Source organism: Hemiscyllium ocellatum, chromosome 7 (genome assembly GCF_020745735.1).
Source record: "Hemiscyllium ocellatum isolate sHemOce1 chromosome 7, sHemOce1.pat.X.cur, whole genome shotgun sequence".
In the NCBI taxonomy this organism is placed as follows: Eukaryota; Metazoa; Chordata; class Chondrichthyes; order Orectolobiformes; family Hemiscylliidae; genus Hemiscyllium; species Hemiscyllium ocellatum.
In genome coordinates this window covers 45,525,221-45,552,790 of record NC_083407.1, presented here as the reverse complement: position 1 = coordinate 45,552,790, position 27,570 = coordinate 45,525,221, and the positions used below count along the sequence as shown (strand labels likewise).

Sequence of the window (27,570 nt, the reverse complement as noted above, 5' to 3'; positions counted from 1 at the left end):
CCACATTTCTTTGAAATCCTAGAACTATATCATAACTATCTACATCTCACTGTGTGTGGTTTCAGGCCTTTGTTCACTGCTGTCTAGATTCTGTATCCTTTTTCCAGTTTACTGAAGCTGTTCCTGTGAGGATCCCAATGTCTCGCTGAGGCTCCAAATACTTCTCTCTGGTTCTTTTTCTTAATATTGTGATTGTCTTCAACTGCTGGCTTCATAATTTCTTTCATCCATTCGAGCTACCATCATTTGTGTATAGTTGTATTGCAACTGTTTAGACTCCCAAAAGTATGGCTTTTTAATGCAAAAACACGTTACTTACAACTAATTCTTTACTTACATTATTTCTTCATGTGAGGTCAAAGCTTCTGCTCTCTTCCAGGTTTCTCTACCGACTTATGTGACCCTAACATCATTACTACAAAAAACCAAACTTCTGCAAAAATCATAAATTGCTGGAAAAATTCAACAGGTCTGGCAACATCTGTGGAGAGAGAGAGAGAGCAGAGTTCTGAAGAAGGGTCACTGAAACCAAAACATTAACTCTGCTTTCTCTCCATATCTGCTGAGTTTTTCCAAGAATTTCTGGTTGTCTTTATCATTAGTACATGCTTCTGATATCATCCCTATGGCTTTTACTATGATTCGATTGGGTAAATACATGCAACAGTCATTTTGTACAAACCAAATTGAACAAAAACAATGAGATAGTCTTGTTTCAATGAGATTTGTGGAAAGAATTACACTTACCATGAGACCAAGGAAATTGTCTTCTTGTGGTAGGCTTAAATCCACAAAGTATTGATTCAAAAATATAAACGGCAACCAACTAAACCAAGCAAACAATTTTGAGTAAGTTAATTTATCATGGAAAGAGAAAAGAAAATAAATATCATGAAGTGTTTTATATGATCGTAGAATCAAGAGAAATTACAAAAAGCACTGTAAAAATGATTGCAGTGGTACATTTTAAAATAAAGACTCAAAACTGAACAGAGATTAAGAAAAGTTCCCATGGAGTGAAAAATGGGACTTTAAGAACTAGAAAATTATTTTGCTAAATTTATTTTGTAACTCTGGTATTCATTGTCACTTTTAAGTGCCAAATCAATAATGAAAACCCCATAGAATTGAAACACATGTAAACGGATTGAAGGGAATTTTATCTTTTAAAATCAGGCATGAGGTATTTGGACAATTTTCTGTGAGTGTTCAATGTTCACTTAAATTCCATATGATATTGTAAATCAAAGTTAAGTTCTCATATATAAATGGGAATGGTTATTTAGAATGTACTAAATTGTTTACAAAAACCGCAATTAAGGTTCCATTCCTAACAAGCAGAAAGAGTACAATTATTAAATGTGGGAATATGTTGTTCCTCTGAGAAAGGTTGTTTAATATCACATTACGAATGGAAAGTTTCATTAAAATATAATGACCCAGATCTTCTGATCAGAATTGAAACCTGAACACTTAATGAAGTTCTCTGTGCAAACTTCTAGTGTGACAGATATTTGAAGGGGTTGAGGTGGCAAGTCGATGAGATGTTGGGTTGGCAGGGGAATGGGGTTGCAAGGGTTGAAGTAGGGTTAGAATGCTAGGTGAATTAGGGGTAGCATGTCAGGTGAGTGAGGTGTTGTGGTGCCATGTGGGTGAAGTGTTGAGGTGTCAGGTCACTAAGTGGGTTGGGCGGCAGGCAAGTGGGTCCTTAGAATAGAATAGGGAGTAGGTGGTTGTGGGGATGGTCCTGTTGGGGGTGGGAGGGTTGGTATTTTTACTGGGAGGGTTCTTTGAAGTCTTGGAATCTGAGAGAAGTGGGTTGAGTCAGGAGAGGGATTGCGTCTTTTGTGAGTCAGACAGGATCAGATTATGGGGGGTTGGATTGAGTTTTGGGGGCTCTGTAAAATATCCTTGGAAGGTTTGGAGGGATTTGGGTTGAGAGGGATGTTCAGTGAAGACTGTTGGGTATGGAGGGAGTGTTATATCTGGAGGAGATTAGGAATAAGTGGTGATTGGGAATGGGTAATGAAGATTGGGAGGAGTCAGGGGTTGAATTTGGTGGATTGGAGTGTCATGGGTTCAAGTCTACCTCAGTGCTAAGCTGGGGGATCAGTTTTACAATTATGGAGGAGTTAGAGCAGGTTACATTTCGTTAACATTTCCTGAATAGCTATTTAATCAGAACCATCAGAAGTCTCCAACTCTTACTCAGAGTAATTCTCCATCAGAAGTTTAACTTCGAGAGCAAATCTCAAGGAGTCAGCTGTACTGGGACTTCCATATTACCCTGATGCACAACTCTAGCCTATAATCCTGCAATGACTATCTTCCCATCAAAATATCTGTGCTATAGTACGCAAGTTACATCTTCTAATACATTTTTAAACTGACTTTTTACCTTATTCTATCTTATTTTCCAATAGGCTGCGAAGGAATGTGGGATAACTTGACGTGTTGGCCCTTCTCCTCACTTGGAAAGACTGTTACCCTACCTTGCCCCAATGTGATCTATCTTTTGGCTCAAAAGGAAGGTAAATAAAACAGTCACAATAAAGCAAGTGGATTCATTTTGTGCTGTGTAGATTTTTTAACGAAAATTACCATTGAAATTTTATGAAAATTATCACTGAAAAACAGCTTTTCCAAAAACATAAGTCTATTTTCAAATTCTTCTCAAAAATAAATACTCTTTTCAATTAAAAGTTTGAATAGTGTGTTGGTATCAGATTTCAAAAGTGAACCTCAATTACTGCAGCCATAACATTATATTTCTCGCTCTGTTCTATTACCTTTATGCACTTAGTATGGTACGATCTGCCTGTACTGCACAGAAAGCAAAACTTTTCACTGTACCTAGGTGCATGTGGCAATAATAAATCAAAACAAGTCAAATCAATTCATGCTTTACTGACTGTCTCAAAAACCATTATCAATAATGTTCAATTATCCATGATGACTCCATTATAAACATACAGAAGAAGCTACTATCATTAGAAAACAACAATAAGTGGCTAGTAGACTTGATTGTGGTCCTCAAAGGGTAGGTCTGAGGCTCTCAGGCCCTGGTCAAGATAAAAGTAAGTGGATTTTTTTAAAATGCTGTTAAGTTTCTCATTAAATCATGGGCTGTTCTGACCTGTATTTGCTGCTGATCAGTTGAGCCAAATAGCAGGAATCTTGGGAATGAAACAGGCCGTGTATTTACATAGTTCTTTAAATAAGCAGAGTAAAATGGCACAGTAGTCAATATGTGTTTCATAATGCCTTGTGTAAGTGAAGCATAATATCCTAACCTTTATGATCAATCCTCTTGTAATAAATTATAGTATTCCATTAGCTTTCATAATCAATTCATGTATTTGCATTCTAACTTGCAGTGACTCATGCAGTCATATGCCTAGATCCTTTTCACCACTGCAACTGGTTTAGGTTCAGGTAGGAGAAATATAGCATGAAAACCTGGGGAGAGGTAAAGCCTCCTGTTGTGAGCACTTCTCTCCCTGCTCCTCCCTCCTCTACAAGCAGTTGTATCTGCTCGACCTCTCTGACATGTTGCAAATCCAGGATGCATTAACCAGAACAACCATGTTTGTGAGCAGATGGTTTGATCAAGCATTTTACATACTTCAAAACAGTTCATCAACAATTAACCACAGTGTGGTTGATGATCCAGTTAATAGACATTGTTTGTGACTTGCAGCTAGGAGTGCATTAAAAAAAGGCATAAGTTGGAGATACTGGTTCAAAATGGGCAGTGCTGGTATTGAATCAGCATTCTGCTAGGACTGAGACCATAAACCATCTGCTTTGCATACTTTCAACAGACATCTAAGGCCCACACCAATGCTGTCACCAAGATGGTGCTCAGTATGGGCTGCACCAAATTATGTACATACAATGCAGATGACACTTTGGAGCTGAAATAATATTCATAGTACCAAAACTATGGAGTTCAGTTTCATGGTTACTGTATTTCAGGTATATAGGATGAAACTTTGCTCCTTTCCTAAGTTTTCCTTCTGTTATGATCTGAGGGGCTATTACCAAAGAACTATATTTACCAAAGGATCACCCCCACTGCCCCTCCATTGAGAAATTTCACTTTTTGCAACTTCTGTTATCATACAAATTAGAAGAAATGTAAATTGACATGGAAGTCATGGTTGACACAAACTATACATTTTCATGGAATAGCACATATAATAATGACTATATCTAAGTGATTTAGTAGAATACTCATGTCCACCGCAGGACCCAACCAAATTCCAGTCCTTTTCCTTCCTGGCATTAGCTGATTCTCCACAGATTGCTGAAATGTCTCCATGAAGGCTGGTACCCATCACCAAGTCACCCTTTATTTACATATACATTGTACATGACACTGACCCAGCTAACAGAAAACTGGCTCCGAGAATGAGCAGAACCCCTGACACTCCTCTTTATATCTGTCAGCCAAGACTCCCTGACTGGGGTTAACAGTCCCAATCAGGGAACTCATATTCTATAAGATCTACCTAGCTGCCTTCATTCCAATCACTGCAATAGCAGTTTCCACATGAACAGGGTACTGCTTAAGCAATCTTCCCTGTATCATTCACTTCCTTCCAGACCTTCTAAACTCTTTGCTTTGCTTTATTTCTGCACCTTAGACTCACCACCTTCTGCCTTCAGCTATGCTCTCTTGCAGCCTCTCAGTTTCTTTGCTTACATCACTTTCGTACATTAGCTTCCATCCTGATTGCATTCCATCCAGGTCACATACCAGTATTTCTTATTATTCGAGAAATTCCAATTTAATACCTTTACAGTTCATAGAAATTCTTCAAGACCTTGTTACAAGTTTCTTTCGGAAAAAAGGCCCTCACAGACTCCCCATTTTATTTTTTAGTTTTAAACATCCTTATTGCTTTCAAAGGCCAAAACATTTCTTACTGGCTTGGACAAGAGTGGTGCTATAATGACATTTTCTTTACAACTGTACAGGAGATGCCTGTGTATCTATAGTATACAAGAAATAGTATATAACATTGTATCCATTGTATATAAATGATAGATTTTATTACATATGCAGATTTATTTTATAATCTGAAAAGATACAATGCATTTATCTAGTTTTAGGACATTATTACAACCCTTGATCTTTTACACTCAATAAAGCTTCTGTAATGACATTGTTTCATTTGGCAACGTATGATTTTTACTGCAAGTGGTTGTAGCATCAAACTACTTAGAAACAGTTTTGTAATTTTTGAGAAAGATCTGTTAGTTGTGGTCTGTAAATAATAGCCCAACACTTCTCTATACAATATAAACACTTAAATACTTCATATTCCCAATATTATAATGATTAACTTGTAACAAGGAACCAAAGGTGACAATTAAGATTTAAAGTCCAGATTCCATGAGTTAATATACTCCCAAGTCTTGCAAATGTCACACTGTTAATTTACTTTCTATCATTCTCCACAAAAGTTCTCGGAAACTTTCAATCCTAAAACATTTTATTGGAGCATAGCCCATTGTTCTTTAAACCAATTCAGAATTGTAGCAATTTTCTCAAATGAAAAGAAATGCATCTCCACTTCCTCCTTACTAAATTTGGGTAGTATGTGGATATTCCCCAAATTCTTTGAGTCATCCTCACCTCTTCTCACTCACACAAGTTTGCATAATCAAAATCCATTTTCCAGTTGAATTTTTTCACCACTCTCTGGCTTTACTCTTTCTTATCTCTGTTCTGTTTCTAGTTAATTTCTCTTTCAAAGCCAAACTTCATTAGTTCTATTTCAATTTAAAGTCTGGCAATGGTACTTGGTCATGAATAGAAACAGTCTTTTCATTTTCAAGGTATGGATGCCTTGTTGTTCAAGGGCTCCTTCTTAGCTTCTGATCTTAGGTTAATTCCCTCATGTTCTTTGGTAGCTGTAAACCATCTTTCCTTAATTGCTTCAGGTGTCTGAGAGTTAGATTCTCTTAAAGGCTTGAGACTCAAAGATACTCATGTTGATTTCCAAATGCAATATATCAAAAGCAGACGTGAAATATTGCTTGTTTGAACACTGAAAAGTTACAGTGAACTCATTTCAGTCTCTGGAAGGAATTTTCTCCTCTTTGGTGTAACATGATCAACAGTGAGAAAGTGACAAAGACCTCCTTGGAAAACTTCCAAGCCAGACAGTGTGAAGGCATTACATGAGGTTTCATTATGATTGTCATGAGGGTGAGGGCATTCTTTCAACAAAATAATGATTTCTTTCTGACATTCCACACAGATTATCTGTTCAGGGAACATTATGGAGAATGCCAAAATTAGACATGATTAGGAGATGGATAGGGTAAATAGGCAAAGTCTTTTCCCTGGGGTTGGGGAGTCCAGAACTAGAGGACATAGGCTTAGGGTGAGAGGGGAAAGATATAAAAGAGACCTAAGGGGAACTTTTTCACGCAGAGGGTGGTACGTGTATGGAATGAGCTGCCAGAGGAAGTGGTGGAGGCTGGTACAATAGCAACATTTAAGAGACATTTGGATGGGTATATGAATAGAAAGGGTTTGGAGGGATATGGGCCGGGTGCTGGCAGGTGGGACTAAATTGGGTTGGAATATCTGGACGAGTTGGACTGAAGGGTCTGTTCATCTCTATGACTCTAGATGCCAGCGTTGGACTGGGGTGTACAAAGTTATAAATCACACAACACCAGGTTATAGTCCAACAGGTTGCTCCAGATGCGGTCTCCTCTACATTGGGGAGACTGGAAGCCTCCTAGCAGAGCGTTTTAGGAAACATCTCCAGGACACCTACACCAATCAACCACACCGCCCTGTGGCCCAACATTTCAACTCCCCTTCCCACTCTGCCGAGGACATGGAGGTCCTGGGCCTCCTTTACCACTGCTCTCTCACCACCAGACGCCTGGAGGAAGAACGCCTCATCTTCCACCTCGGAACACTTCAACACCAGGGCATCAATGTGGACTTCAACAGTTTCCTTATTTCCCCTTCCCTACCTCACCCTAGTTCCAAACTTCCAGCTCAGCACTGTCCCCATGACTTGTCCTACCTGCCTATCTTCTTTTCCACCTATCCACTCCACCCTCCACTCACCTATTGTACTCTATGCTACTTTCTCTCCACCCTTCAGGCTCTCTGCCTTTATTCCTGATGAAGGGCTTTTGCCCGAAACGTCGATTTTACTGCTCCTCGGATGCTGTCTGATCTACTGTGCTTTTCCAGCACTACACTCTCGACTCTGCAGCAGAGAATTTCATACATTCGCTATTCTCTGAGAGGTGAAATCCTTCACTTCTCAATTTTAAAGTGAGTGTCTGCTTATTCCATAACTATGTGCCCCAGTTTGAAATTCCATCAATAGTGGAAAAATCTCTTTGGGATGGGTGTAGATCTCCCAATCCTAAACCTTAACATCAATGCAGGAGTAAGTGATGCTATTTTCTATAAATGGTAGCTTTTCATATTCTCGCTTTGTGATGAGGAGAGTCAAGCAGCTTGGGCAATGGGATTTGTCATCATTATTGGGTTCCCCAGTTGTGGGACGTCACAGACTGCACTCAGGTTACTCTAGCAGACCCTAGCACCAAGAGTTCATAGAGTCATAGAGACGAACAGCATCTCTAGAGAAAGAGATCCTTCGGTCCAACCTGTCCATGCCGACCAGATATCCCAACCCAATCTAGTCCCACCTGCCAACACCCAGCCCATACCCTTCCTATCTATATACCCATCCAAAAGCTTCTTAAATGTTGCAATTGTACCAGCTTCCACAACATCCTCTGGCAGCTCATTCCATACATGTACCACCCTCTGCGTGAAAAAGTTGCCCCTTAGGTCTCTTTTATATCTTTCCCCTCTCGCCCTAAACCTAGTCTTAAAAAGTTGTATGAACACAAGCATATCAATGAGGTGTAGAGTTAACCAAAGCAAATGACAAATTTATTAAGATAATTAAGCTTTGCACATTGTTAACCTCACCAGGTTGACAATATAAGGAGAGCAAAGCTTTTATGACTATTTACAGTATATATCCTGTAAGAGCAGGGTGATACATCTTAAAAGCTAAAACAAAACACAGGTGTTAATGACAACATGTTACTACAATGCTTCCTGAAAGACAAGTACCTCAGCAATTTGCATTGCACAATACAACCTACTAGAATCCATCTCATGCCAGGATTGGCAGAATCACAATTTAATTCCCATATGCAAGCTTACTTTAGTTTCCTGAAATCTTCTACCTGATCCAGCAGGTCCATTAGGTGCAGGACTACCAGGGTACATATATGTCAGTATAGTCACAGTTCATGAGATTCAAACTGTACCCATAGCAGAACAGATTACATGTGATACATCAAATTAGTTGAATTTGGAGGCATTCTCTGTTGCACATTGACCAGAGCCAATGTAAACAAAGTCAATTGGAATCTGCCAAAGATGAGCTTCTGAAAGAGTTTCAAACGATCATTGTCCTGTGATGTCCTGACAGAATTAAAACAGTATCTGAGGTGATTAATTCATTTTGGTCATACGGAGAAGAGTTTGGTGTCTTCTGGCAGGTTGTTTGAAAGGACAAATATGTTCTATGCCATGGTATTATATCCATGTTACACCAGGGTATTGAATGCACAAATCAGGCAGCATGATTTGTGAATATATGTGACGCAATGCCAAACATATCAACTCCAGCAGCAGAGGGAGCTTTGCTATCCACATGATATTCCATCCATTGCTTGGACAAAAATAGCTCCAGATCTATTCTCTATTCATGCGGATGCTTACATCCCTGCGATGGATTACTCCTCCAATTTTCTGTTGTTCAATGATTTAGCAGCACAGTAAGTGTGACTGTCACTGACATATTGAGTGCTAATTTTAGTTTATTTGGCATACCAGAATGGATAGTTTTCAGCCATGGACCACAACTCAGTGGTAAAACATTTAATGATGTGTTCTACGTGACCTTATAGAGGTCTATAAAATCATGAGGGGCATGGATAGGATAAATAGACAAAGTCTTTTCCCTTGGGTAAGTGAGTCCAGAACTAGAGGGCATAGGTTTGGGGTGAGAGAGGAAAGATATAAAAGAAACCTGAGGGGCAACTTTTTCACGCAGAGAGTGGTACGTGTATGGAAATGAGCTGCCAGAGGAAGTAGTGGAGGCTGGTAAAATTGCAACATTTAAAAGTTATCTGGATGGGTATATGAATAGCAAGGGTTTGGAGGGATATGGGCCAGGTGAGACTAGATTGAGTTGGGATATCTGGTCGGCATGGATGAGTTGGACCGAAGGGTCTGTTTCCATGCTGTACATCTCCATGACTTTATGTGGGATGTGACTAAATCACATCTTTACCCCACTACCCATGCTCAAATGGTCTAGCAGAATGTATGATATGTACATCAAATCAAGGATCATTAAGTACAAAAACAAATATAGCTGGAGAAACTCAGAAGTTCTGGACTGAAGAAGTGTCACTGGACTCAAAATGTTGACTCTGCTTTCAGTCCAGAAATGCTGTAAGACCTGCTGAGTTTCTCCAGCTATTTCTGTTTTTGTTTCAGATTTCCAGCATCCACAGTTTTTTTGATGGATAATTAGGTGTCAAGCAATAAAATAAGATTTTTGTGTTGCATTGCTGCAACACCAATAGAAAAGGGATTATTTTAACCAATATAAGGTATGGTCGAAAGGTCAATTGAGACGCAGGGTGTTCTTCACCAGGCAAAGGAGAATGAAAGAGATACACAACAAATAAGCAGACAAAAAATTACCAAAATTGTACTCGGGGCAATTGGTGCAAGTTATAAATCCAAATCCAAATATTTGGATACCAGCAAATGTTTCTAAAATATTCAGCCAGCCCAGGTCATATGAAGTCATCACTGATCATGGTGTTACATTGCAAATGAACAGAAGCCAGCTCAGATCCAGGTATGACACATCAATCAAGCACACACAGAGTGAGCAAGGAACCTCAAATGATGAAAAATATGCAGTGACATTAAGTGACATCACCAGCAGCAAGACGATGAAAGTGTCAAACAACTGCAACAGCGAAAAACACTGACCTCTTCAAATGGGTGTACAATCAACAGATCAGTATGAGTTGTCAGACCTCCACAACATTACATTGAAGTTTAAATTGCTCTTCTTGTAAATTTCATTTTACGTGTTTGAATAATTTTCAAATTGACAGCTTGTGTATATGTGTAACCATGTATGTCTATTTGAAGTTATTTTAACCTTTAGAAAAAGTGGACATTATATATCTCGCATAGTCAAAAAATGTGGTGCTGATAAAGCACAGCAGGTCAGGCAATATCTGAAGACCAGGAGAGTTGACGTTTCAGGCATAAGCCCTTCATCAAGAATGATGAAAAGCTTATGCCTGAAACGTCAACTCTCCTGCTCCTCAGATGCTGCCTGACCTGCTGTACTTTACCAGCACCACACGTTTTGACTATGAAACATATACAATTCTCCTACTCCTCAGATGCTGCCTGACCTGCTGTACTTTTCCAGCACCACACACTCGACTCTGATCCCAAGCATCTGCAGTCCTCACTATCTCCTATGTCTCTCAGTCAGTATGTCAATATACCTTTAAGAGACATGCTTGTGTTATCATTGCTGTGTCACATGCATGTGACCTGACAGTATAACAGCATCAAACACCATCTTAACTCAAATCACTTGAAGCATGACATATTGCTCTTTGTAACCAAATTGTCTAATACTAACGCAGACACTTGTATTTATGGATGTAATAATTATATGTAATAGTCGGTGGTTTTAGATGTCATTTGGATCCTTGAAAACATAAAAACATAGGAATGGAAATAGGTCATTCAGTTCCTCATTCAATTGTTCAATTATTCAATGACATCATGGCTGATATGTGGCCTAACTCCATATATCTGCCTTTGGCTCAAATCCCTTAATAGCTTTGCTGAACAAAATTTATCCATTTCAGATTGAAAATTAATAACTGATCCAGCATCCATTGCTATTTGTGGAAGAGAATTACAAATATCTACCAGTTGTATTAGGTGAACGGGTAAATGTTGAGGGATGGGTCCGAGTGGGTTGCGGTTCGGTGTGGGCTTGTTGGGCTGAAGGGCCTGTTTCAACACTGTAAGTAATCTAATCTAATCTTTCTGTGTAAAATTTCTCCCTGACCTCTCTCCTGTACAGTGTGGCTGTAATTCTGAGACCATGCCACCTAGGTCTAGAACCAGTGGAAATAGATTATATTTTTTCTGTCCTGTCTTTTCTGTTAATACCTTGTAGACTTGATCATGTAACCCCTTTCTGAATTCTAGGAAAACAGACCTAATTGTCTAATCTCTCATCATAATAAATGAAGTGCAGATATCATTCTTGTAGGCCTAGGCTGTACTCCCACCAAGGCTGGAATGAGCCAGATCTGCTCACAGTACTCCATGCGGGGTCTAACCAGGGTTCTGTATAACTGCAATGTAACTTCTTCATCCCTGTACTCCAGTTCTCTTGACATAAGGCCAGCATTCCATCAGCTTTCTTGATTATTTTCTGCATCTATCATGACCTTTTAAAGATCAATGCACCCAAATGCTCAAGTCTCTGTGGACATCACCGTGTTTAACTTAATACCATCTGGAAAATACCCTGATCTATCTTTTAAATTAATACCACGTTATCCATACCTAGGTTCTTATGTATGAGGGATAACAGAAACATTGCTGCAGAAGGCAAAACTCATATCAGCTTCTATTTTAACTCGCTTAATCTAAATTACTGTTGTATCAAGATCTATTTATAATTTTTACCAGGTTTTATTTCTCGAAACTGCACAAGTGAAGGGTGGTCTGATACATTCCCTGAATACAGAACAGCTTGTGGATATGATATGGATGATACCACAAATGATGCCAAGGTATGTATGTAGTAACACAAATATGCCAGAGTAAATACATCCAGCATCTCATGTGCTCTAATGATTGTTTCATGACTGTTCAGTTTTGTTCATGGAATCGAATTGTATATGCATTTGCAAAGATATCAATGACATAGATAACTAAATCAATGAAAATATGCTAAATACAGTTGAGTTTACTTTGAAAATGTTATTTGTTTGTATTTTTATAAAGGAAGCATTCTACATGAAACTGAAAATCATTTACACTGTGGGAAACAGCATTTCTTTCATATTCCTGTTCACAGCAGTCACAATCCTCAGCTTATTTCGGTAAGTGCAACTTCAGCAGTATCAATGTTCATAAAAATTTTGTATTTATGTATTTGGGGGAACAAAATTGCATATGACAGTAGGTACATCAATTATCAAGGCTCTCCATGGTCCCAAGTTTTATGAGTCATCAGGAAAGGAAAAAAATGTTTTGTTCACCTAACTAGCAGCTACTCAGAAAGTTTTTGTAAGCTTCAGAGTGCAGACCTGTTCTCATCTGGTCTTTGATTGAGCATGGTACTTTAAACAGAGGAGCAGAGGCCTCCATGAGTAAGTAGCAGTGAAGCTCTTTCACCAAGTAGATTGAAAAATCACCAATGACATGCAGGACAGGATATTCTATTGTTGGCTCCATTCCACCAGCAGGGAAAGTGCAAGCTGGGAACCTGCACATGCTCTAACTGGGAATTAGAGTATAATTTCTGAGCATGTGGTCAATACATCCAAATAAAAATGGAAGAAATGGAGTCTGATGCTAAATGGCAATGCTTCTTAGAAAAAAAAAGTCTCCACCACATTTTAATTAAACTAAATGAGAATACTCACATGTAAAATTATGTTTTAGGGCCAGCTAGGTTGTTTGACACTAAGTATCACTTATTACATGGTTACAACTCACTTCCCTGAATGCACAAGCTCTATGCTTTCCTGTTGTCATAGTAGGAGACTATTGGGAAAGTAACCCAGTTTCAATTGCTATATTGATTTCAGAGTATGGTGAGGACTATAATTGTACATTCTGTGAAGGTGCAGGGTATCTCTGACAACACACATCCGGCACCAGAAATGGCTGTTTGATTTAGTCTGTGACACTGATAAACACTATTAGCCTCATCCATATTTTTGTTGCAAAACAGGTTCTTGGTATTATCATTCACATGATCAGCATGAACCAAGCATACTCCAATACATTTCCCAAAACCAGAAATGGAAAACCAGCCATGAAAGCTTATATGCCTTTCCCATTCTCCTTAGCCAGCCCAATAAATGTAAAAGCTGGAACCTATAAATGAAGTTCAAACATTTACAAAGCAGCCTGTGAGTACTTTGATATACCCAACTGTTTCACCTTAATGTTAACCATTCTAACTTCTAGTCCAGTCTTTTCCTCTATTCTTTGTATCCAGTGATCCCACTGTTCATTTCCCACAGGCCCCATTAATTCTGTTGTACTTGGTTGTGCCTTTAGAATGACAAAATTTGTTATTGGTGCTAGAAGGCAAAAACTTACAACTCCAATTATATTGTCTCCCTTTCTGCTATCAGCACTGCATTTTCCCAAAGCCAGAAGCCACGAATAGAACTAAGATAGACTTTGCTTTAAATTTTTAATTTTTTTCCCCGTATCTCTACCTTCTGTAATTAATATAGGCACCATGGTATAGTGACATATATACACATTTCACTGTACCTTTTTTTTGTAAAAAATACTATTCACAATAAGTTACTATTCTATTCGATCTAGTCCCCAGTATTGGCATTTGCAATGCTATGTGACATATAGTGTTATTTTAAAAGAGATAGAAGCATAGATAAGTTTAAATAGTTTAGAACGGTAACTAATATAACTGAATTACATTGCATATTTTACAGGAAGCTTCACTGTACCAGGAATTATATTCATATGCATTTGTTTGTGTCATACATTCTTCGTGCAATTTCAATCTTCATAAAAGACAATGTCTTGTTTTCCAGTGAGGATAAGCGTCACTGCACTATTTACCCGGTAATTATTTCATTACCTAGCAACATTTATCATTATTTCTCATGATTATTTTAAAGTGCTAAATTGCTTAAATTATTGTTAAGAATTAAGCAGAATGGTACGATAAAGAGGCAAAAACTTAGTACAAGATACATCACTATGATCTGTCATTGATTTGGTAAAAGTCACCACAGTTGTACCAGACCATGCAGTTGCTCTGTCATTAAAGAGAGACGACTGATATGGCGAAACCTTAGGGTCAAAAAGGAGAGTCTTTCATGGTAACCTCAGCCAGTGCAGGATTTGATAGCCCCCCACCCGCCCACGGACATTGTTGTCACCGCCCTGCATGCAAACCAGCCATCTGATCAACTGAGCTAACCAATGCCCTTAAATATGAGAAAGTGATGACTACAGATGCTGGAGATCAGAGTCAAAAGGTGGGAGGGCACTACTGACTGATGTGCATTCACTGTCACCTTTGAAAAGTACACAATAGGAAAGAAAATAGCGGGGACTACACCAGAATAGTGAATCTTGACCTGTGAGAGGGTTTGTAGACCCACTGCTATGAGGTCAACAGCATTTCACACAGATCCATGCACTGCACAAGACACAAACCTGCAAATCCCTTAATTCCTGGCAATGCTAATGCATTGGCTCCATCTGTCTGTACAACTCCCTGCTCCAGAAATTGCTGCACACTTCATTCACACCATCACTTTTGGACACAGAGGCCAGGATTAGAATAGGGATGTTTGACTATGAGGGGTAACAGTAGCAACAGAAACAATTGCACAGTATACACTTTGTCTACATTGTGTTCACATGCTGTAGGCAACCGTCAACAGAGACATTGATCCAAGGTACATCCTGTACAGACATGACATTAGGCATCATGCCAGCAATGTTACAATTGGGACTATGCAGACACTCAAACAACATCGTGAAAAAGTAATAAATTTATATAAATGTCAAACTTTATCTATAACATCATCATGCCACCAAATGATTATTGGCTAAGGCTCTGCAGCTAGGCACCACAGAGGCATTTGTATCTAGATGGCCCTTGACATACTGAGGGTTTTCACATCAGAGGCAAGTGGATCATCCTCAGCTTGAACATTTTGGGGCAGAGAGGGGCAGGCAGGGTAGAGGTGGAGGTCCCAGCCATCTCTTGAGTGTCCTGAGAGGAGCCATCTGAGAGGCCTGTATGTGGTTCCTCCTCCTGCTGGCTGCTTCCTGGCACTGCCCTGTGTCCTTGTGAGGAAGTGGCACCAACAGTGTGTGTTAGCTTCCCTGATCTTCTGTCAAATGCCTTCGGTCCTGAGCCAATGGCTGGGGCAATGGCATGCAAGTGTGTGCTCCTTTCTAGCTGACCTTGAGCGGGCTGGAGCTGGCTCCCCATGGCAATAACCAGCCCATCCATGGAGGTAGCCAATTACATGGTGAAGGAACTGGGTTCCTATAGCATTGCTGCATTCACGCAGCCACTGGACAATAGCTGCTATTGACCTCCACAGAGCTATCCGTTGGTGCATATGGCTGAAGTCCCTGATGCTGATTCCACCACTTTCTCTCCTGCATAATACTGATTTTTGTCAGTCCCCTGAGTTCCACCTGCCGAGAGCAGTTTTTCCTCATTAGCTGTGTAGCCATTACATTGAGCTGCTGATCAGCTTGTGCTCTCAAATGTTCTAACATTAATGTTCCCACCAAGGTACCAGTATCTGGGCTGGTGGTAACTGCAGGAGGCAGTCTTGCTGACATTATTGCTATTTGTACATACATACACAGCCTAGATCAATAGTATTAATTCATTATTATAGTGATATAAAAATAAAGTTAATAATGTATCAATTTAGTAAGTTATCCGAAACAAAATATAGAAATTGCTTGAGAAACTCCACAGATCTGGCAGCAACTGTGGAGAGAAAGCAGAACCAATATTTGGAGTGTAATGACCCTTCTTCAGAACTCTATTTTCTCTCCTCAGATGCTGCCAGACCTATTGACTTTCTCTCACAATTTCAGATTTTTAATTTAGATTTCCAGCAACCACAGTTCTTTGTTTTATAATAACAAGTTAGCCTGTTTCTGTAGTAAAAGTAGTAAAGGCTTGGCCTGTGATTTATTGTCTTTTCTGTTTACTTTTGTTCCCAGGTTGAATGCAAAGTCGCTATTGTTTTCTTCCAATACTGTGTCCTGGCTAATTTCAATTGGTTGCTCATAGAAGCATTGTACTTGCACACACTTCTGGCGGTATCTGCCTTTTCAGAGCAAAAATATTTCAGATGGTACATCATTCTAGGATGGGGCAAGTTTTACTTTGAGATACTAAATCTCATATTTTTGTATAATTCTAAATCTTCTATTTTGAGAAAACTGTCATCCTCTTTTCCTTCATCTAATAATCTGATTTTCCCTTTTTTTGTTGTTTTTGTTTTACATTTTTCACATTCAGGTGCACCAGCAGTTTTTATCATATCCTGGTCAATTACAAGACAGATATATGAGAACACTGGGTAAGCTATGTTTTCATGTAAATAAAACCTAGAATCAAAAACACTTGTTGCCCTAAAGAAACTTTCATATCAAACTTTCTTTATTGCTTTACTTTGGAGGATAATATTACTTTAAGTAATATTACTTTAAGATATGATCAGCAAAACCAAGTTATAGATTAACAGAACTAAAACCTCTAAAGCTACAGCATATTTACACATAAGTGCAAAAATACATGGTACCTACAAGTGCACAGTATGTTAAAAGTCTCCAAATTCTTTAAATGGCTTAGAATTGTTTTCTCAAATTCCATTGAACGATAGTGAAATTGTTTACCATGTCATTTAAGAAAAATAGTAACTATTGCCCTCCTTACACTTTGACATATGTTCCTTAATATTTAATTCTTATTTCAAGTTTAGTGTCAACTTTATATCTATAATATGCTGATGCTAAAGGGTTGAGAGTGTGGTGTTTGATAGGCACAGCAGGTCAGGTAGCATCTGAGCAGCAGGAGAATCGATGTTTCGGGCAAAATCCCTTCATCAGGAAGGAGGCTGTGAGCTGAGGGGGCGGTGAGATAAATAGGAGAGGGGTGGGGCTAGGGGGAAGGTAGTTGAGAGTGCGATAGGTAGATGGAGGTGGGGGTAAAGGTGATAGGTCGGAGAGGAGGGTGGAGCAGATAGGTAGGAAGGAAGATGGACAGGTCATGAGGGTGGTGCCACGTCAGAAAGTTGGGATTGGGATAAGGTGGGGGAGAGGAAATGAGGAAATTGATGAAATCCATATCGATGCCTTGGGGTTGAAGGGTCCCAAGGCGGAAGATGAGGCATTCTTCCTCCAGGCATCAGGTGGTTAGGCAGTGGCAATCGAGGAGGCCTAGGACCTGCAAGTCTTTGTGGAATGGGAGGGAGAGTTGAAGTGTTCGGCCACGGGGCAGTAGGGTTGGTTGATGTGTGTGTCTTGGAGATGTTCCCTGAAGCACTCTGCAAGTAGGCATCCTGTCTCCCCAATGTAGAGAAGGCCACACCGGGAGCAACGGATATAGTAAATGACGTGTGGAAGTGCAGGTAAAACTCTGATGGATGTGGAAGGAGGGAGGTGTGGGTGCAAGTTATGCAATTCCTGCAGTGGCAGGGGAAGGTGGGTTGTTTGGGGTGGGGGGGGAGGGGGGGAGGTGGACCTGACAAGGGAGTCACAGAGGAAATGGTCTTTCCGGAAAGCAGATTGGGATGGGAAGGAAACATATCTCTAGTGTTGGGGTCCGTTTGTAGCTGGTGGAAATGGCGGTGGATGATGCGATATATATGGAGGTTTGTGCGGTGGAAGGTGAGGACCAGGGGGCATTCTGTCCTTGTTGCGGTTGGAGGGGTGGGGTTCAAGGGTGGAGGTGTGGGAGGTGGATGGATTGCACTGGAGGGCATCATCAAATACATGGGAGGGGAAATTGTGGTCTTTAAAGGAGGAGGCCATCTGCTGTGTTCTGTGGTGGAACTGGTCCTCCTGGGAGCATACGGCGGAAGTGGAGGATTTGGAAATAAGGGATAGCGTATTTACAGGAAGCAGGATGGAAGGAGGCGTAGTCTAGGAAGCCGTGGGAGTCGGTGGATTTGTCGAAGGTGTTAATGTTAAGTCGGTCATCGTTGATGGAGATGGAGAGGCCCAGGAAAAGAAGGGAGGTGTCTGAGATGATCCAGGTGACTCTAATTTCCAGCATCTGCAGTCCTCAGTTTTGCCTGATGCTAAAGGATGACAAATTAAAATGTATTAACTATTAATATGTAAATACAACACCAGCATAATTAATCAAATAATTTGTCAGATTCACAGTGTTCAATCATTTAAAATCAAAGAAACAGCTTTATAATTTCTATAATCCATAGCTGCTGGAATGTTAACTCGGATGTACGTATATGGTGGATCATTAAAGGACCTCCAGTTGTATCAATTTTGGTAAGTATTTTTTTAATTGAAGATGATTCTGATTTCTTGTAAATTATTACTGTAAGTGTACATTTTAACCAATTTGGATTGTACACCCTAGGTACATCAGATATTTTAGAATTTGCAGAATAATGTATGGTGCATGCACTTATTTCTTCAAATGTGGTAGCTTTTGGTAATATTGTAAAATAAGGTTGACAAATCAATCATTTGTTATACACTTTTTCTGACATCTCTTTCTATTGACATCAATGAAACAAAATTTAGGTGGGGTGTATAATGTGTACCCACTCATTATCATCCATTTGACATTATCTCTAAAACTGAAAATGACTACCACCAGTGCTTTGATACCTCTGATTCCACACCTATCATTTTCAAGATTGAATTGGCTATACAGGCGCAGTTTGGTCCATTTAATTGTATTTTTTGTTTCAAATTGTGCATTAATATCATGTTGAATGTGAAGCAGTCATAGAGATGTACAACATGGAAGAAAGACCCTCTGGTCCAACTCATCTATGCAGACCAGGTTTCCTGAAATTAATCTAGTCCCATTTACCAGCATTTGGCCCACATTCCTCTAAACCTTCCCTTTTCACATGCCCATCCAGATGCCTTTTAAATGTAATTGTACCAGCCTCCACCACTTCCTATGGCAGCTCATTCCAAACATGCACCATACTCTGTGTGAAAAAGTTGCTTTTTAGATCCCTTTTATATTTTTCCCTTCTCACCTTAAACCTATGACCCCTAGTTTGGACTCCCCTAAACTGGGAAAAAAAAACAGTTGCTTGGCTATTTACCCTAACCATGCCCCTCATGATTTTATAAACCTTTATAAGGTCACCCCTCAGCCTCAGACACTCCTAGGATATATAGCCCTAGCCTTTTCAACCTTTCCCTATAGCTCAAGCGTTCCAACCCTGGCAAATCCTTGTAAATCTTTTCTGCACCCTTTCAAGTTTAGCAGCATCCTTCCCATAGCAGGGAGACCCAAACTGCACACAGTATTGCAAAAATGGCTAACCAATATCCTGTATAGGTGCAACATGACCTCCCAATTCCTATACTCAATGCACTGACCAATAAAGGCAAATGTACCAAATGCTTTCTTCACTACAGAGGAGCAAATTATTGCAGATGCTGGAATCTTCACTGGGGACAAAAAAATGCTGGAAATCACAGTGGGTCAGTCAGCATCCGTGGAGAGAGAGCAAGGTAATGTTTCGAGTCTAGATGACTTCTCATCAAAACATTAGCTTGCTCTTTCTCCACGGATGTGGTCTGACCTGCTGTGATTGCCAACATTTTTTTTTATTTTCAGCCTTCTTCACTATCCTGTCCACCTGTGACTCCACCTGCAAGGAACTGAGAACCTGCACCCCAAGGTCTCTGCTCAGCAACACTCCCCAGGACCCTACCATTAAATATATATGTCCTGCCCTGATTTGCCCTCCCAAAATGCAACACCTCACATTTATCTAAATTTAACTCCACGTGCAATTTCTTGGCCCCTCAGATCAAAGTTATGTTGTACTCTGAGATAACTTTCTTCATTGTCCACTACCACCAATTTTGGTGTCATCTGCAAACTTACTAACCTTTTCTCCTATATTCACATCTCTTGTAACATTCTGAAATTTCTCAATGATTATAAGATAAACCAAATTTTTTTTAAAAATCTGAATTTCTGGTGACTGCCTAAATTAAAAGAATCATATAACAAGTCTTCACATTTCAAGATCTTTACTATTTTGACAATTATGTGTCAATGAATTTGAAAGTCCCGTTTGCTCAATAGTTTTTCCTCAATTCACAGAATCTCACAATACAGAATGTGGCCATTTGACATCATAAGTGCTGCCAGAATAGTGTACTGACTGACTTTACCATGAAGGTCCCACCATCTTAATCTCTCCCTTGACTGAGGCCTGGTGTCCCTCAGGTTAAACCACCATCAGTTGTTTCTCCCTAGTGAGAGAACAACCCTATGATCTGCCAGGACCATGGTGACTTTACATTTTTATACTGATCTATATCATTTGCAGTGTATGGTCAAAAAGAAATATAGAACCATGGAAGATAGGAGCAGGAGTAGACCAATCAACCTCTCGAGCCTGATCTACATTTCATTATAATCATGGCTGATCAGCGAGCTTAATACTCTCCAAATCCCTTGATGCCTTTGGCCACAAGAGCTATATCTATCTCCTTCATAAAAAAGACATTATATTTTGACCTCAACCTCAACCGCAGGAAATGTAAAAACTTGCGCCCACACCTCCTCCCTCACTTCCCTCCAAGGCCCCAAGGGATCCTTCCATATCCGCCACAAGTTCACCTGTACCTCCACACACATCATCTATTGCATCCGCTGCACCCGATGTGGCCTCCTCTATATTGGGGAGACGGGCCGCTTACTTGTGGAACGCTTCAGAGAACACCTCTGGGATGCCCGGACCAACCAACCCAACCACCCCGTGGCTCAACACTTTAACTCTCCCTCCCACTCCATCGAGGACATGCAGGTCCTTGGACTCCTCCACCGGCAGAACATAACAACACGACGGCTGGAGGAGGAGCGCCTCATCTTCCGCCTGGGAACCCTCCAACCACAAGGAATGAACTCAGATTTCTCCAGTTTCCTCATTTCCCCTCCCCCCACCTTGTCTCAGTCGGTTCCCTCAACTCAGCACCGCCCTCCTAACCTGCAATCTTCTTCCTGACCTCTCCGCCCCCACCCCACTCCGGCCTATCACCCTCACCTTGACCTCCTTCCACCTATCACATCTCCATCGCCCCTCCCCCAAGTCCCTCCTCCCTACCTTTTATCTTAGCCTGCTTGGCACACTCTCCTCATTCCTGATGAAGGGCTTATGCCCGAAACGTCAAATTTCCTATTCCTTGGATGCTGCCTAACCTGCTGTGCTTTAACCAGCAACACATTTTCAGCTGTGATCTCCAGCATCTGCAGACCTCATTTTTTACCCGAAGATTTTAACCTACTGCGAATCCTCTTGCAAGGATGCCTTCCTTGAAGAAGCTCTCTTCCTCCCTCTACAAGGATTTCAGTGAGTCTCTCTCTCACTGCACCCCCCAGGTCATCTCCTCTGCACAGAAACTCTTCAGCCACGTCCTCAAACAGACCCGTTACCACAGCCACATCTCCTTCCTCAGCACCTGCCTACGGAACCGACTGATCCCGCACGGACTCCAGACTACATTCCAACCAACAAAATTTGGACCCAACCAGGACAACCTGTACCTACAACAAATCCGAAGCCTCCAGCATCAGACCTCCCTCCGGATCCTCCGCTCCACCCTTGCAGCCATGCGTCGCTACCTACATTCCCTGCAATCAGCCCTACCCCAGCTCAGGACCACACTCTCACAGACCTGCAAAGGACCTCTGCTGTTCTTCATCTACAGAAGAATCCACACACTAAACAAACAGTTCTTCCTAGCCATATCAGAAATTAAAGACAGTAAGTACCGAAAACTTTCATGTACTTACCCCCACACTTGTGGTTCCTCAACTGTTCCAGAATCTTCTATCGGCCTGTCGAACGCCATTACACATGTGGCCGCTACAGTGCCCGCGGCACCAACGGCCGCTGCCGACCGTGACGTCACTTCCGCACCCACCGACCTCGGAGCCTCCGCGATCGCTGCCCAAACAACCGCCCCGGTGATCACCGCACAGACAACCGCTTCCACGATCGCCAGGAAGATCGCCGACGGACTCGCGACCCCCACGGCTACCGGGAATGACTACGGTTCTTTCGTCGCCACAACCATTTCCGCCCCTTCGGTTGCCGTCGCCGCAGCCACTTCCGCCCCCACTGACATCACTAACCTGCAGGACCACACGCCTCAGGTTTCTCCACCCCCACGCTGTCTTTCGTCACTACACGTAACCCCGCCCCCACGCCGACTTTCGCCACCACACATAACCCCGCTCCCACGCTTATTTCCGTCATGATGCATGACCCCGCCCCCACGCTTGACCCTGCCCCCACACCGAGCAACGTCACCACGTCTAACCCCGCCCCTACGTCGATCTCTGTCCCCACCCCTATCCCCGCCCCCACCCCCAGCTCCAGTCCCACACTAGGTCCTAGCTCCCAGCCATGCCGGATCTTCACCATCCCTCCAGACCTCCCCCTCTCTGAGGATGAAAGATCAGTCCTCAGCAGGGGCCTCACCTTCATTCCCCTCCGCCCTCGGATTAATGAGTTCAACACGCGGCGAGATATTGAACAATTCTTCCGCCGCCTTCGCCTCCGTGCCTACTTTCACAACCAAGACTCCCGCCCACCCTCTGACGACCCCTTCTCCAGCCTCCAACGCACCCCATCCACCTGGACACCCCGTGCTGGCCTCTTACCCGCCCTTGATCTATTTATAGCCAACTGCCGCCGCGACATTAACCGACTCGACCTGTCCACCCCTCTCACCCACTCCAACCTCTCACCCTCAGAACGTGCAGCCCTCCACTCCCTCAGCTCCAACCCCAACCTCACCATCAAACCGGCAGACAAGGGAGGCGCGGTAGTAGTTTGGCGCACCAACCTTTATACCGCTGAGGCCAAACGCCAGCTCGCAAACGCCTCCTCTTATCGCCCCCTTGACCACGACCCCACCTCCCACCACCAAACCATCATCTCCCAGACCATCCATAACCTCATCACCTCAGGGGATCTCCCATCCACCGCCTCCAACCTCATAGTCCCACAACCCCGCACCGCCCGTTTCTACCTCCTGCCCAAAATCCACAAACCTGACTGCCCCGGCCGACCCATTGTCTCAGCCTGCTCCTGCCCCACCGAACTCATCTCCGCATACCTCGACACGGTTCTGTCTCCTTTAGTCCAAGAACTCCCCACCTACGTTCGGGACACCACCCACGCCCTCCACCTCCTCCAGGATTTTCGCTTCCCCGGTCCCCAATGCCTTATTTTCACGATGGACATCCAGTCCCTGTACACCTCCATCTCCCATCACGAAGGACTCAAAGCCCTCCGCTTCTTCCTTTCCCGCCGCACCAACCAGTACCCTTCCACTGACACCCTCCTTCGACTGACTGAACTGGTCCTCACCCTGAATAACTTCTCTTTTCAATCCTCCCACTTCCTCCAAACTAAAGGAGTTGCCATGGGCACCCGCATGGGCCCCAGCTATACCTGTCTCTTCGTAGGATATGTGGAACAGTCCATCTTCCGCAACTACACTGGCACCACCCCCCACCTTTTCCTCCGCTACATCGATGACTGTATTGGCGCTGCCTCGTGCTCCCAGGAGGAGGTTGAACAGTTCATCAACTTTACTAACACCTTCCATCCCGACCTCAAATTCACCTGGACTGTCTCAGACTCCTCCCTCCCCTTCCTAGACCTTTTCATTTCTATCTCGGGCGACCGACTCAACACAGACATCTACTATAAACCGACTGACTCCCACAGCTACCTGGACTACACCTCCTCCCACCCTGCCCCCCTGTAAAAACTCCATCCCATATTACCAATTCCTTTGTCTCCGCCGCATCTGGTCCCAGGAGGACCAGTTCCAACACCGCACAGCCCAGATGGCCTCCTTCTTCAAGGACCGCAGATTCCCCCCAGACGTGATCGACGATGCCCTCCACCACATCTCCTCCACTTCCCGCTCCTCCGCCCTTGAGCCCCGCTCCTCCAACCGCCACCAAGACAGAATCCCACTGGTTCTCACCTACCACCCCACCAACCTCCGTATACAACGTATCATCCGCCGTCATTTCCGCCACCTCCAAACGGACCCCACCACCAGGGATATATTTCCCCTCCCCTCCCCTATCAGCGTTCCGCAAAGACCACTCCCTTCGTGACTCCCTCGTCAGGTCCACACCCCCCCACCAACCCAACCTCCACTCCCGGCACCTTCCCCTGCAACTGCAGGAAATGTAAAACTTGCGCCCACACCTCCTCCCTCACTTCCCTCCAAGGCCCCAAGGGATCCTTCCATCTCCGCCGTAAGTTCACCTGTACCTCCACACACATCATCTATTGCATCCGCTGCACCCGATGTGGCCTCCTCTATATTGGGGAGACGGGCCGCTTACTTGCGGAACGCTTCAGAGAACACTTCTGGGATGCCCGGACCAACCAACCCAACCACCCTGTGGCTCAACACTTTAACTCTCCCTCCCACTCCACCGAGGACATACAGGTCCTTGGACTCCTCCCCGGCAGAACATAACAACACGACAGCTGGAGGAGGAGCGCCTCATCTTCCGCCTGGGAACCCTCCAACCACAAGGAATGAACTCTGATTTCTCCAGTTTCCTCATTTCCCCTCCCCCCACCTTGTCTCAGTCGGTTCCCTCAACTCAGCACCGCCCTCCTAACCTGCAATCTTCTTCCTGACCTCTCCGCCCCCACCCCACTCCGGCCTATCACCCTCACCTTGACCTCCTTCCACCTATCACATCTCCATCGCCCCTCCCCCAAGTCCCTCCTCCCTACCTTTTATCTTAGCCTGCTTGGCACACTCTCCTCATTCCTGATGAAGGGCTTATGCCTGAAACGTCGAATTTCCTATTCCTTGGATGCTGCCTAACCTGCTGTGCTTTAACCAGCAACACATTTTCAGCCATTTTCTGTTGTAGTCTATTCCACAGACTCACCACTCAGGGTGAAGAAATTTCTCCTCATCTCAGTACTAAAAGGTTTACCCATTATCCTTAAACTATGATCCATGGATCAGGACTGCTCTACCATCGAGAACATGCGTCTCACCTGTCTAATCCTGTTAGAATGTTTTAGGTGAGATCCCCCTTCATTTTTTTAAACTCCAGTGACTGCAATCCTAATTGGCTTAATTCTTCCTTATGCATCAGTCCTGCCATCTCAAGAATCAATTTGGTGAACCTTTGCTGCACTCTCTCTATAGCAAGAACAGCCATCCTCAGATAAGAAGACCAAAACAGCACATAATATTCCAGGTTTGGCCTCACCAATGCCCTCTGTAATTGCAGCAAGACATCCTTGTTCCTGTACTCAAATCTTCTTGCCATAGAGGCCAACATCAGTCTGCCTTCTTGCTGCACCCACACTTACTTTCAGTGACGGTGCTCAAGGACACACAGGTCTCATTGAACATTCCTCTCTCTCAATTTACAGGCATTCAAATCATTATCTGCATTCCTATTTTTAATACCAAAGTAGATAACGTTAGATTTATCCACACCATCCAGCAGGTCACTGAGGGAATGCAATTCTTTTTATTTTGTGGTACATCGCAGAGTTTGCAGTGCCCAATGAGTGATGTCTATGCAACAAGTAGCAACACCCTATACCATGGGAAAACCTGCATTCCTCTTAAACCCAGGTGATTTCTTCTCTCTGGAAAGGAGGATTGAAATGAAGTGCATATTCAGAATGTTAGTGATCTCTTTTACAGACAGCAAACTATGAGATATTACAAGTATTCCCTTTCCAGACTGGAAGAAGCCAGACACTGAAAAGCTACACTGACAATGTAGCGTATGCTTTACAGCTGGTAGATTTCAGAGAAGACATTCTACAACGTAGTTCCTTAAGAAGCTTCAGCTAAGAGACAATCTCACTGAACCCACTAGATTGACATAATCTCTTAATAACAGCCTTTCTTCCGTCTACTATTCCTTTCACTTCTTGTTCTGTTTGATCCTCTGATCATTCTCTGAGTCATGCTGTAATCCAGAAAGAAAGCCTACCAGTAATGAATGGTTTGCACAGAAGCCTTTTACTCATCTCTTTTAACAGTTACCACGCAGCTCCCTGTAGATGTTAGCAATTTGAAAGAATTATCAAAAGCGTCAAAGACAAATAAAATCATCTGAAATCACTCAGCAAATAAATATCATAGGTGTGTGTTTTCTTTCTGTTTAAGATATTAAATAAAGATATTCATGTATTTGGACCAAAGGCAGGAATTAGGCCACATATCAGCCATGATCTCATTGAATGGTGGAAAAGGCTTGAGGGGCTGAATGGTGTTCTCCAGTTACTATGTTCCTGTGTATTCAGTTATGAGAAGTTAAGAGATGATGGTAGATGGAGCAGTGGGATTCAAAGTGGCAGCACTGGTATCAAATCAGCATTTTACAATGATTAACATGATTACCTCTGCTCGGTATCATTTTTAATGAATGCTTCTGTTCCCATCAAAATGACATTCAGTGTGACTTGTATTTGCAAAAGTGTTTATACTCACTGGGAATTTTTGGCTCTCTTGGATGACTTGCAGAAAATGGATGTTACGCTTCTATATTTTGTGCTACGGGTACATATTTACAAAGCTATGATCACAGACATTTTTGTAAAAGCTTTATCAACGTGCCATGTTGTCTTTTAAAATGTACACCTTTACTTTTATTCTATTTCACAGATCAACTTTATTCTCTTTGTGCGCATCATTAGGACATTAATGAAAAAACTAATTATGCCAGATGCAGTGGGACAAGATTTAAACCAGTACAGGTAAGTGATTATACCTATCATCCCTTTTAATTTGAAGTATATGTGAAATTGAATGTGGATTTGGAAAAGTCAGTGAGCTTGATTGGCAATCTGCTCCGCCCCCACCCCCACTCCCCACCCCCCACCCCGACTCCCCCACCCCCCCATTCCCCAGCTTCATTTTATCCACCACCAGCACAAGATTCACTGCAGCAACTCACTCAGGATCTTTCAACAGCATCTTCCAAACCTCCAATCTCTGCCTTTTAAATGCAAAAGGGCTTCAGGCACAAAAGAATACCATTACCTGCAAGTTCCCCTCCAAGTCAGAATACCAGTTTGAAAATTCACCACCATTCCTTCCTCACTGATAAGTGAAAGTCCTGGAATCCTCTACAGAACAGTGTTGTGACTGTCCGCACATCACATGGAGTGCAGTCACTGCAGCAATTCAGAAAGATGGCTTACCACTGCCCTTTTAATGCTGTTAATTAGAGGTAATAAATGCTGGAATTGCCACAGCCTGTGAACAAATTTAAAAATGTACCACATAATAGTACTGCAAAATCCAACCCAGTACCTACTTCTATCCTAAACATATACTGTTTGCCATTCTGAGTTGTGTCCAGTTCTTTAACATATAGAAGTTTAAAAAAATACTGACTGTGTGCAGAACAAACAGGAAATGAAAATGAT

The 27,570-nt window shown here is 42.4% G+C and overlaps 1 protein-coding gene across 1 annotated transcript in view; it reads left to right on the top strand.

Moving 5' to 3' along the window:
• Positions 1-27,570, top strand: part of LOC132817340 (secretin receptor-like) — a 73,858-nt gene that overhangs the window by 17,908 nt on the left and 28,380 nt on the right. Inside the window, exons 3-10 of the mRNA XM_060827748.1 lie at positions 2,424-2,531; positions 11,825-11,928; positions 12,143-12,240; positions 13,834-13,966; positions 16,109-16,262; positions 16,410-16,470; positions 18,334-18,403; positions 26,804-26,895. Of these exons, the coding sequence (XP_060683731.1) occupies positions 2,424-2,531; positions 11,825-11,928; positions 12,143-12,240; positions 13,834-13,966; positions 16,109-16,262; positions 16,410-16,470; positions 18,334-18,403; positions 26,804-26,895 (820 nt within the window). The remainder of the gene's footprint in view (positions 1-2,423; positions 2,532-11,824; positions 11,929-12,142; positions 12,241-13,833; positions 13,967-16,108; positions 16,263-16,409; positions 16,471-18,333; positions 18,404-26,803; positions 26,896-27,570) is intronic.